Raw genomic sequence first — 12,440 nt, 5'->3', positions numbered from 1 at the left:
TCTCTTTTTATTTCTGTTTTAATTAATTTTTATTTTAATTATTGCGTACACACTTTATACTAAACATATACAAATGTCTGTTTTCCCAGTGTTTTCGTTTAGTTTTTTGCCCTTAATTCGCTAAATACTTTACTTATACTTTGTAAATTATTTTGTACTGAGTTAAATACAATACAATTGTTATTAAAAACTGGCATAATCTTTTATACTGAGAGATAATGTAACTAAATTGTTCCAAAATAATAGTTTTATGTTGGCAATTTCTAAAATTACACTGTTATAATAGTAATGATAGGGTATTTTCTAAATTTTGGATAAATATATATACTTTGTGTAGCTAAGCGTAAGCGAAAATTAAATAATGCAAAGTGGAAATGAAATTAAAATAAAGTAATATAATATACTGTAAAAGTAATGCTTGTGTCATTTGCTTACTTTTCATGTTTAAATGGTAGGCTATTGTAGGCAGATTTTCAAAGCTTCAGCTTCCTCTTCCAGATAGTCCAATTTCTTCATTAATATAATCTACAAAAAAGGAAAACAACACAATCAATTCACGAGATATATTCTTGAAAAAGGAAATCTGAGTTAATCAGAAGAACGTCAAAGCAATGAAAAAATATCATATCATATCATATGAAGATCATATGTATTAAAGTCAAAATAATCAGACGAAATATAAGAATAATTTGTTTTTCAATTTTTTTAAAGTGATCGCATCATCACACAGCTCTCCTATTTTCTCAAAAAAATAACGTTATTGCGAATAATTTTGAAAAGCGATTACAGTGAAAAAATCGACCAGATATTTAGTAGTAGCCGCTGTAAAAAAACAGCCTTGAATCGTTGAGATCTTTTATTTTCATGTTCTGAAAAAATTAATATACAATAATAACGTAACCAGTACATTTTTGAAACTAACAGAAAATGGAGATTTCGGCAAAGAAAAAGCACACCGACTTTTTAAAAAAAGTAGTTATAGAAAAAAATACTTTTAATAACATAAGTACAGTGTATGGCAACTGGTAAGTATCAAAGGCGGCGATATAACGAAAATCATTTATGTAGTATGTGAGAGTTTGGGTAATTCGTGGACCAATTTCACATATTTTCGGCATTAAACTATAGTATATCTAATATTTTTATTATTTTTGACGATTTTATTTAGTTTTAGCATTACTACATATTATTTAGAGAAAAATATGCTCTCTGTCTTTCATTAAGGTACTTCACATAACATCACCAATATATAAGGAATAAAATCAACCAGATATTTGAAAATCCTGATATTAGTTATATGGGGCCTCCATACGTTTTCACCCGATTTAATCCATTTTAGGCTGGGGTCCACACCTTTGGTATATGGAGGCTTGAACAGTTATGGCCCGATTTTGACAACTTTTTAACTTGAGTTGACATATCTTGAAGGCTCTATTTTTTGCAAAGTTTTATTTTAATATATTCATTAGTGCTTGATTTGCATACTGGAAAGTCAAAAAATCAGATGGAATTTAAATTGGCGTTTTGTGGGCATTACAGTGGTCCGATTACGCCCATCTACAATAGCCAAGAAACATGTATACCAAGTTTCCTTAACGTATCTCAATTTTTACTCAAGTTAAAGCTTGCACAGACGGATGGACGTACGGACAAACAGACACCCGCCTCTCAATCCTGATCATTTATGTATATAAAGTTAAGTTTGCCATTCTTGGAGCAACAGCTTGCAGCAGGATTGCTCCGTATCCCCCTCATCAGACAAATCAAATCACACCTTTGCTTACCTTAGCTGCTGAGATGATTTCTTTGGCTATTTTCATTGGCATATGCTCCACCGATCTTAGTAAATCAATGGGTTTGCATTTCGCTATATCTTCGACTGTCTTAAAACCCGCATTATAAAGTTGTTTCGCGCGATTCTGAAAATAATAACGGATAATATTATATATATTTTTTTACACAATAATTTCATTTATTTACTATTTTAACGGCTGGCAAATCAAGTAACGCTTCCAACTCCATTGTACCACAACGATCTAATTTTGCGAGGATACGCTCGAAAAGTGATTTATAACACCAAAAGTCATCCAATTGTTCACATAAACGCACTATTGCACTAGCACCAGCGGCAGACTGATTGATTAACGTTTGCAGCATGCCACGTTCAACGTTATAACGGGACGCCACTATATGTATAGGTGTAAGATTTAAAATATCCACCAAAACCAACACCTTATAAAGGCGATTCAATTTCACTTCTAACGGTCCTTGTACCGATAAGGTTTTTGCCATTTTAACAGCAATCGCTTCGGTGAAACCGAGTAGATGGAAGAGTGATTGTGTGGTTTCATCCAACAACATATATGCGCGATAAAGGATATTAGTGTCAGTTTGGAATAATTCATCACCTTTTGTATTTGAATTGAAACTCACAACGAGATACAACAAGTGTGCATAGTTAGTTAGTATTAATTGTTTTTGTGCTAATTTTAATTCGGCATGTATGGCATAGGTCCGTTCATAGTCAATACCGGCTTTAAAGGCCGCACGACCAATATTTGTCAGCTGAAAGCGTGTAGATTTACTAATAAAAAGTCGCCGATGTTCTTGTGATGTGTGATTGGTTGCATTTTTTACATCCTGTGTGGTAAGTATGTTCGATGTATTACGTTGTACAGCTGTTGCTGGTGAGCATAATTCCAGTACTTTATGCTTAAACATTGCACGAATTAATTGAAGCACCATTTGTTCGGTTGAAAGTTTTAGTTGTGGTGCTTGGACAGCTAATAAAGTGCTGCCTACCAGACGATACAAATCCGAACGACAGGCGGCAATTTCCAAACCTATCGCACTTAACATCAAACTCTGTGCGAATGTTGATTAATATTTTAGTAGATATTAAATTTGTAATTAATAAATAAAATTTGCACATACTTGTAAACCAATACAATTGTCGTAGTCCAAAGAAGTGATGGCCTTATCCATAGGTGAAAATAGCATTTCGCCAACACGTACATTGTCACGACTAGTTGTAATTAGAAAACTTTCACCAGCTTCGCCCATGCCTGCGCGTCCAGCGCGTCCGACCATTTGTTTATAGCGGCAGAGTGTCATAAACTCGGCTCCCACATAAGGTGCACGTATTATGACACGTTTTGCAGGTAAATTAACACCAGCCGCCAAAGTCGATGTACAACAGATTACACTTAAGACGCCAAAACGATATGCAGTCTCTATGAATTTCCTTTCATCCATTATCAGACCGGAGTGATGATAGGCTATGCCATAAGGTATAGTCTTAGCTAACACATTACCAAGCACTCCACACACTTTATCCAGTGCATCCATAAGATCCTGCTTTTCACGTTTGCGGTGTTGCAAAAACTTTCTAAATAAATTAAAATGTGTTGAGAAATATTTTTAGTTTATTTTGTTTTTGTAAATAAAATACTTGGGTAAAATACGGCTCAACAGCAAAGCAACATTTTCACAGTTTTTACGCGACGGACAAAATATAAGCACGCAGTGTTCGGGCGCACATTCTGCCACCAATCCAGCCAAGTGATCTGGATCAGAACGTGCTACAGATTCACTATACTAAATATTGAAAAATAAATGTAAAATTATAATTACATGCCTTTGAAAATATAAATACAATATATATTTAAATTGTACAATAAAAGATGTTTGCTGATGATTGTTTCGATTGCATCGCTGCTATAACCCTTCACAAATAAAAAAGTATCCAAACCAGAATTTGATTTTAATCGTTCAGTTTGTATGGTAGTTACATGCTATAGTGGTCCGATTTGAATTTTTTTTTTCGAAAATTACAACGTTGCCTTGGATAATAACCCCTGCAAAATTTCGTGAAGATAGCTCGTCAAATATAAAAGTGTCCATACAAAAATTTTAGTTTGAGCGTGTTGTTTGTATGGCAGCTATATGATTTAGTGGTCCGATCTAATAATTTTGTTCAGATATTGTAGTGTTACTCTGGACAATAATTTTTGCCGAATTTCGTGAAGATATATTGTCCAATAAAAAAAATTTCCATACAAAAATTTGATTTTGGTCGTTCTGTTTGTATGGCAGCTATATGTTATAGAGGTGCGATATCGGCGATTTCGACAAAAGATCAGCAAAGCGTAAGTACAAAATTTTAGATGGATATCTCGAAAACTGAGGCACGACGAACATGGCTAATCCTAATTTATATATGTATAAAATTTATAGTATTCGATGATTCCTTCTGGGTGTTACAAACCTCGTGGTAAACTTAGAATACCCTGTTCAGGGAATACATATCTAGCAATAGCTTACGTTATAATCAACGCTTCGATTGTAAACAAATACTTCTTCTAAAGTTTTGCCTGCCGAGTTTATCGCCAATATATCATTGCCACATTTTATATATTCTCTTAATTCCACTGGCCGGAAACTTCGTGTATATACATCTGCTTTTAAGAAGGTGGAAACCTCGGTTAAATTTCCAATTGTTGCACTCATTCCAACAATTTGTATATTAACTGAAGTAAAGAAAAAAATACATATAAATACGCATGCAAATATGGAACATTCTAGAAGAGTACTTACCATCTATAAACATAATTTTGGTAAGTAAAGCCTCCAAAGTGGCTCCTCGTCCTTTTTCCCCTATAAGATGTAATTCGTCGACCACTACCAAACCTATTTCATCAGCGCGCTGTGCTTCGATCAAACTGTCCATCAAAACGGCACCCTTTTCAATAGACGCTATAAATATACATTTACGTTTTTTGCGTTTGGTTGGTGGACATTTTCCCTTGCCGGCGGTGTACTCATCCACAATAAAGTTCATGGCTATAGCAAACGGGGACATTGCACTGACCTAAATTGAAGTATTGAAATATTTTCATATTCATAATATATAAATTACGAATTCGTCGTTAACCTTTTCTTGTACTATTGAGACGTAGGGTAATATAAATAGCACATCCTTTTCGCGGCATAACACCTCTCGTAGCATTAATATTTCAGCAACTAGTGTTTTACCACCACTTGTTGGCAAAGCGTATATTAAGTTTTTGCGGGTATGAATGGCTGGTAAATTTAAGCATTCTTCTTGCCATTCTTTAATAGATACGTAATTGCTATATTATTCACATAACTAAAACAAAAATTACTAACCATATAAGTTTTGTATACCCTTATGTGCGAATATCATTTGTTTAACCCTGTCTGGTAATCCAAAAAAATCTCCTTTACTAGGAAAATTATTTTCCAGTTTATCAGAGAATACTTGGGAGTCCCAGTCCAGTCGTGAAAGATTCGTCAGAACTGTCGTATTTGCCAAATCATTGTTTACCATGTATTGGCTTGCAGAAATAACAGTATCCGTGGTTTCTTCATTATTTACTTTGCGTTTAATAGGCGGTGGTGCATTTGGAATCTTGAATATTGCAACATCATTTAGAAATCTTTGAGAGTTTTGTACTCCTACGGTATCAACTATCAAATCAGTGAAGAGTTCATTTTCTTCGTCTTTTGTCAAATCTTCAATTTTAATATTTTCAACGAATGTATCATCTATCTTTAACTGCCTTTGACTTCCGTCAATTTGTTCGCTATGCAAATTAATCGTATTAAATATGCTGTCGTCTACATGAAAGTTGTTGCTATTATCTGTGTTTATTATGATAGCATTTTTCCCCGGTGATTTATCTATGCTTGGGTGATTGTTAGGACTACCAAAAAGCTCAAGAGGAGTTTCATTAAGCAAATTTTCCATCGCGGAAACAGTTAGGTTGTCGGTGGTTGTATTGGAAAATAAACGATCTGTTTCAATTTCATACTGAATACTTTCTTTACAATTGGACATGACATTATCCAAGACAGACTTTGACAAAAATGTGTCTTCTTTGAAATCACTTATTTGGAAACTACTATTCGTCTGTAGTGCAAGTAGTGTTGATTCCCGATTTATATCCATTGTCAGCTGCGCGCAAAACAAGCTAGTATCATTTTCAAGGGTCTGTAAAACTGAATTACTTTCGACTTCAAGTACATTAGAAGCGTCTTTATAATTATTCGCAGAGTTTAGTTTCGAAACTGTAAAGAAGCTGTCCTCCTCTTCATCTGACACAAAAAGATTTTCGGTTTGATGTACACTGTTCTTAAAATTTGTATCCAGACATTTTCGTTTAGTTATTTCAGGAGAGCCCCATTTCACTTTTCGTACGTTTTTCGACATTAATGTCAATTATGTAAAAGAAATGTTGCTGGTATATATTATTTAAATGCTAATAAAAATCAGAAATGATTACACTATTCTAAGTTAGTTATCTATTTGAATTCGCGCGTTTTTTTAAATGACTAGATGTATGTAAATAGAAAACATATGGAAATTGACGTATGAAATGTTTGACGACCTTCTAATACAGCTAAGAATGTACAGTAATACCACAATAAAGTGTTCCTAGTCGCACGATAAATATTTATTAGTTATGTTTTATTTGTTAATAATAATTAGACAACAAAATTAATACATAAAAATTCGATAAGTACCAATAACAATGGCAAAGTATATAATTTTGAATAATTTTATTATAATTTTCTGATGATTTGGCGGGTGTGAACGGCAACAACATTATTCTGTGTTACCAAATCAATAAAAATTTCAAAATAAGCAAGTGTTTCCCATATTTTGTAAAAGCATAATTTTCTTTGTCACTTCCTTTGTCTCTAAGTTTCCTAATTTTCAACTGTAAAAATAAAAGTCAGTTGAATAAAGTTTGAAATTAAAACTGATTATAATAAAAATAATAATATATAAGCATATTAAGTAAGTCTCCAGCAATTACTTTTCTTTGATTTTAAATAATTAAACAAAACAGATATGACGTCGAGAGACGGAGTTTTCTCAGGATCGCCGCCCAGTTTTGCGGACTTAACGGAAGCAGTGAAGAAAATAGAAATGCTAATTGCAACAAAAAAATTGGTATAATTGACCTTGAAAACAATAATTTGTTTTAATAGATATTAAAAATGCTTATTTTTTTAGAAATCTAAGTTATTTTATGATATGCTATTGGGATTTCGTATGTTGGAGGAGGCACTGCAACATAAGCAGTCGGAAGCTTACGAGCTGGTCATAACTTGGGCTAAACTATTTTTGGTAAGTGAAAATAAAAAAATTATAGTTTTATTTAAAAAAATACAAGTGTCACATTTTTATACTCTATTAGAAAATTCAGTCTAGCATTACAAATCAACATGATGGAATTCGCAGACAATTTGAAAAAGTAGTGCCTCCCGCAATTACATATATTATTGGTTGTTTGCAATACAAAACTAAGACTATAATCTCTTATCACTACCAATTATTGGAAATGATACATGAGTTATTACTTAACCTACGACCGGGAGTTCTCGAAAAGTTGGCTACATTCGAAACGGGTGTTATGTATGTACTATATACTCAAAATTTATTTAATCTATCTACCATATGTATTTAGTTACTTGATGTTAAGTTAATAATTCGTTTGTGTGATTTTCAGAGCTTGCGTTTGGTTTCCCATTGGATTTGTTGGTGATTTTAATACACAATTGTTGGCATTGCGTTTATTGGCAATGTTATTAAAATGTGCAGATTCTACGCGACAGCAAAGTGAACTCAATAGTATTCGTTGCGCAGACAAATCCGTTTTAAAAGATAAATTAACTGCTGCTATAGCTGTCGCCAATTTTCATACTGCGAAATTTGAAAACGTAATTTAAATTTATGTTTTATCGAGTAATAGCGTTAAGTTTTTTTAGAAACAAGAAGAAAATTCAAATTATTTTTTATTGAAAATATAATAATTATATTTTTAGACTGCAAGGGATCTCTTGAATACTTATAACATGCATTTGGCAAAAAACATTCTTGTTTATTCATTTCGGTGCAAATCATTCAAGTTTGGAGAAAATATAAATTTTTTCAAACCTTTGGTAAGTTACTTATGTACATATATCAGTAGTATAAATATGTTTCAATAATTAATTATTATTCGTAGAATGTAGAAAATTTTTGGATAGACTTTAATTACTGTCCACGTACCCTCTCGTTCAATGGGCGTTGCCAAACAAATACCAAAGCAATATATACAAACTGTTCTGCGAGCTTAAAAATTACTAAGTTGTCACTGTAAGTTCATGCCATAATCGATTAAGAAATTAAATTATTTATTTATTTACGTTTCATTCTTGTTGCATATACAATAAATAGCAATAATTTAACCCTCACTGTGCATTTTCAAGCACCAGTGCAAATTTTTAAAGAAACTGGTGACTTACCCGATATAAGTCAAATTACAACAGCTAAAATCATTATACCAAGGGATGAAGCTATGCGTTTATTGGAAAATGAATTCATATTGAAATACTTTAACGAATCCCATCTGTCGAATCTACACAACAGAATTTCATCATTTGTTAAACCACTTAATATATCCACGCCACTATCAAGTACTGAAAAGACCGAAAAGACGATTGGCAGCAAAACAAACATGGCATCCACTTTTAAAGGCACAAATGATTATCGCAACATAGAGAACAAGGAAAATATTTCACCTGAAGAACACACACAAATATCAGTTAATCGCGGTAAATCCGGCTTAACCAAGAATAATTCATAAAATATTCCCGTATTTTCTTAATTTTTTAGACACTAGAAACGGAACTTCAAACAAGAAAACAAGTTCAAAACAATTTCAAAAAAGTTATGAGATTTTAATAGGCCTACCTAAGGGTAATAACGAAAAAACTAAAGGAAATCGCGAACTCAGAAATACAAAGAATGAAACTGCAAATTCCAAAGAAAAAATTAATTTTCAATTGCCACATTTACCAGAGTTAGAAAAGGAATTTGATCATGAACTGTCAAAAAACACACGTAGTCGTAGTTCTCGAAGAAAAATAGTAAACTACTCAACATCCACTTCAGAATCACAAATACCTACAAACTCTTTAAATGAAAATGTCAAACAACCGCGGAAACGCTTCTTTAAAACTCAAAAATCCAACTCCGACACTGATTATATTCCCAGTAAAACAAAACGAATTTCACGACCACGAAATTCCAGGTTTGTATTAAGGCATGATTAATATTTTATTTATTGTTTTTTTTTTTAGTTCTTTTGCTAATTAATTACTATTAATACGCTATTTTTGATTGCAGAAACACAAAGCAGAAAAGTTCTAATACTTCTATAAATAAGATGAAAAAAATTAATGAAGTGAAGCCTATGTTATATTCGAACCAAGAATTTACGAAAGTTGTTGCAAACACATATACGAGTCACTTCGCTGATGAAGTTAGTGCTAATTTAAACCATCACATCGACAATAGTAGAACAAATTCCACAATAGTAGAACAGTTATCCAATTTAAATACGAATATTTATGAAGATCTAACCGTAAGTGATGCCGAGCCAGGACAATCATATCGTAACTTTAGAATTCGGCGTAATCCGTTTGACGATGAAAATACTAAGAACGAAGCAAAACAACCTCGAAACTCATTACCACGTAGTATTAAAAAAAAGGGTCAACTTGTCGGCACCAACCTCGGGTCCATCAAACCCGGAGCAAAGAAAACGCTGGTATGTATTAAAGCTCAACGAAAATAAGAAAAGTTCTATACATATGTGTATAAACATACAAAGATGTTTTAAATAATCTGTATTACTTTTTGTTTATTTTAATAAACTTAAAAAAGTTGTCTTTCCTATTTTCCGAATGTCTCTTTAACTACTAATTAGTAGTTAGATTAATCAGTTTACATATATTCGACCTAACCTATTTTAACCGCGAAATACGTAAGAAAGACAAATTCGCAGCTAATTGCAGGAATATGTTTACTAAGCTTTATATCTAAGTTTATTAACTAATCTTTAACGCTTAACTGTTCAAATTTAAGTTAGTTTCATCATACCCAAAACAGGGTATATTAAGTTTACCACGAAGTTAGAAATATGCAGAAGCAGCCTCGGAGACCCGATATATATTGTATAAATACTATATGTATATATATATATATTATATATCAGCATGACGAACTGAGTCGATTAAGCTATGTTTGAACTAGTCCCTCAGTTTTTGTGAGGTGATTTAGCTTCTGTGCAAGTCATTAATTTATGTATATGCAACTTATAAATATAAACTTGTGTATAATGTGTATTTTTTCATAAGGATCCGAAAAATTTGAAGATAACCCAATCAAAATTTCAAAATCCGGAAAAAGCAGCATTCACAAATAAAAACCCAACTGTTTGTTCAACGGATATAGATTTATGCCCGACAACACAGCATACTTTAAACGATGCTGTCGGTCGTAAACGCACATTATATAACACAGAGACACTCAACGCAGAAAAGGCTATGCAATTAAACAATACTGAAAGAAATGAATATGAAATATCCAAAACGTTCGTTCAAATGCTTAAAAAAGCGTCCAATAATGATGCAGTAAAAGCGATTGAAATCAGCAACAATTTGTCTGTGCCAGCAATTGCTGCTGATGTGAACGTAGAAGAACAAGTTGATGACATACAGGATTGCCGTCAGGATGTGCGCCAAATTGACATTGATGACGTATGCGAGTATGAGGAATTTAGTGATTTTCCGACTTTTTCCACTCTATTGGATATTTCTAATATATCCCAATCGCCTGAACGTGAAACGAATAAGGATTTAGCGCAAAAAACCACACAACAGGCTGACACTAGCTTGACACTGCCTACTAAACCAAAGTCTCCAGCTCTAATGGATTACGCAAACAAATCGGAATCGAAAAAAAGTATCATATATTGTTCGCGATCTGAAAACGATAGTGATAGTGAGCAATCCATAATTTCAAATAACAATAGAGAATTTTCGCTGACACAACCTTTGGAATTGCCTTCAAAAGGACAGCAACATGTGTTCTTAACGCCACAATTACCGTTACAAAATTTTCGAAAAACCACCAGCGTTACCAAATGCCAAGTCACCACCACCGGAACGTCGGTAATCACACAGCAAGATAGTTTTATACATCAGCGAAATTTTGTAGTAAATTTGGCAGCTTCAACGAATACTCCACTTAATCTCTCAAAAACTAGCTCAAGGATTACAGCAACAACCACCACCAAAGCCGTGGTAGAAGAAAAGTGCCAAGTTAACGTGAATAGTCCCATACAAAGAAACGAAAGTCTTACCGCACCAAAACCAAAAGCACTCTTACAAGGTATTTTATGGTAGAACAACTTTTCATACTATATTATAAAATCTTATATAAAATATATAGCCAATTAAATTAAAATATTTTTTTATAGGAAATTCACTTAGTTATAGGTTATACTATAGATATCATCTTTATTTTACAGAGTCTGCGGATATGATTACCTCTTATAAAAATAATTTAAATCTACACTTAGACCAGATTGAGACAAGTATGAGTTCGAATTCAGCTAACGTATATATTGAAAAAATTTGCGATATTGGCGAAAGTATGATAAATGAAATAGAACGCGAACGAAAATCACTGTGGGAACTGGAAGTCAACGCTGAACGACTCGCTCGTCAACTAGGTTGGCAATATGAAGCTTATCAGCGAAAACAACAACAATTTCAATGGTAAATTTTTTTCACATTAATTTTTCGTTGTAGGTTATTATCCTAATAACAATGTTTTTACAGTTTTAAACAAAATATTGACGATCTTTTACGTATATTAAGCAATATAAATTTATCGGAAGAAATTGAAAATGATGCCAAGCATAAAATTGCGAAACTCCTCCAAACATCTAACTATATAACTGGCCAAGAATGGCGGAATTTCGTAAATGAAAGCACAGAGAATTTGCTTAAAGATATTTCCTCATTATCCAATTTATAGAATTCATGTTGTATACTTGTATATTGTATTTAACATTTGGAAAATTAGTAATCAATAAAACTATTTAAAAAATTTTAACTTTCCTTTTCGTTAACAACCAATTTTAACATAAACAAGCCCAACCAGTCAGTTTGTATGGAAGTTGTTGTTGTTGTTGTAGCGGATATCTAATCTCCGCTTAGGTGGTCAGGTTGAGCATGCAAAGAGGTGGTTAGTGTCATGCGGAGACTCCTTGCATGCTGGACATATATTTGTAATGCCGGGGTAGATTTTGGATAAGTAGGAGTTTAACCTGTTACAGTACCCAGACCGTAGTTGAGTAAAGGTCACTCTTGATGATCCTAGGAGACGGTTCCGCTTTAAGCAGACGATTGCAGGGGTGGTTTCTACGAAAACATCGCAGCCGAAACTGCTTGGAGAGGAACTCGTTGTGTTATTTAACCGGAAGCACATGGGCTTCGCTATGTACATAGGTGTTGGACCGGAGACATCAATAGGCATTCCTTGGTAGTCCGGACTGCAGTGTTTTGCCATGTTTGAA

General features: G+C 33.1%; 2 protein-coding genes across 4 annotated transcripts; one reads left to right on the top strand and one right to left on the bottom strand.

The window, feature by feature from the left end:
• Positions 1 to 80: 80 nt before the first annotated feature.
• mus301 (mutagen-sensitive 301) lies at positions 81 to 6,356 on the bottom strand. 2 transcript variants are annotated; one of them, XM_036364810.2, is made up of 10 exons: positions 5,170 to 6,356; positions 4,934 to 5,112; positions 4,597 to 4,870; positions 4,324 to 4,529; positions 3,452 to 3,597; positions 2,935 to 3,388; positions 1,981 to 2,865; positions 1,785 to 1,919; positions 436 to 525; positions 81 to 337 (listed from the first exon to the last, which is right to left on the bottom strand). In XM_036364810.2, the coding sequence occupies exons 1-9, from the start codon at positions 6,230 to 6,232 to the stop codon at positions 457 to 459; spliced, it is 3,411 nt and encodes a 1,136-aa protein (XP_036220703.2). In that variant the 5' UTR covers positions 6,233 to 6,356; the 3' UTR covers positions 81 to 337; positions 436 to 456. The 2 variants fall into 2 exon arrangements, with proteins under 2 accessions (XP_036220703.2, XP_014091348.3); XM_014235873.3 differs by having other exon boundaries at positions 81 to 525.
• A 379-nt stretch (positions 6,357 to 6,735) lies between these two features.
• Positions 6,736 to 11,977, top strand: LOC106618214 (serine-rich adhesin for platelets). Of its 2 annotated transcripts, XM_070110914.1 has the most exons (13): positions 6,736 to 6,823; positions 6,876 to 6,979; positions 7,043 to 7,156; positions 7,227 to 7,444; positions 7,539 to 7,749; positions 7,855 to 7,971; positions 8,037 to 8,167; positions 8,249 to 8,625; positions 8,687 to 9,104; positions 9,200 to 9,623; positions 10,213 to 11,248; positions 11,388 to 11,637; positions 11,701 to 11,977. In XM_070110914.1, the coding sequence occupies exons 2-13, from the start codon at positions 6,878 to 6,880 to the stop codon at positions 11,897 to 11,899; spliced, it is 3,597 nt and encodes a 1,198-aa protein (XP_069967015.1). In that variant the 5' UTR covers positions 6,736 to 6,823; positions 6,876 to 6,877; the 3' UTR covers positions 11,900 to 11,977. The 2 variants fall into 2 exon arrangements, with proteins under 2 accessions (XP_069967015.1, XP_014091338.3); XM_014235863.3 differs by having other exon boundaries at positions 6,781 to 6,979.
• Positions 11,978 to 12,440: the final 463 nt, after the last annotated feature.

The sequence above is a fragment of the Bactrocera oleae genome, chromosome 6 (genome assembly GCF_042242935.1).
Source record: "Bactrocera oleae isolate idBacOlea1 chromosome 6, idBacOlea1, whole genome shotgun sequence".
Taxonomy (NCBI): domain Eukaryota; kingdom Metazoa; phylum Arthropoda; class Insecta; order Diptera; family Tephritidae; genus Bactrocera; species Bactrocera oleae.
Note: the sequence above shows the minus strand (reverse complement) of the source record. Positions and strands in the feature narration are given on the sequence as shown.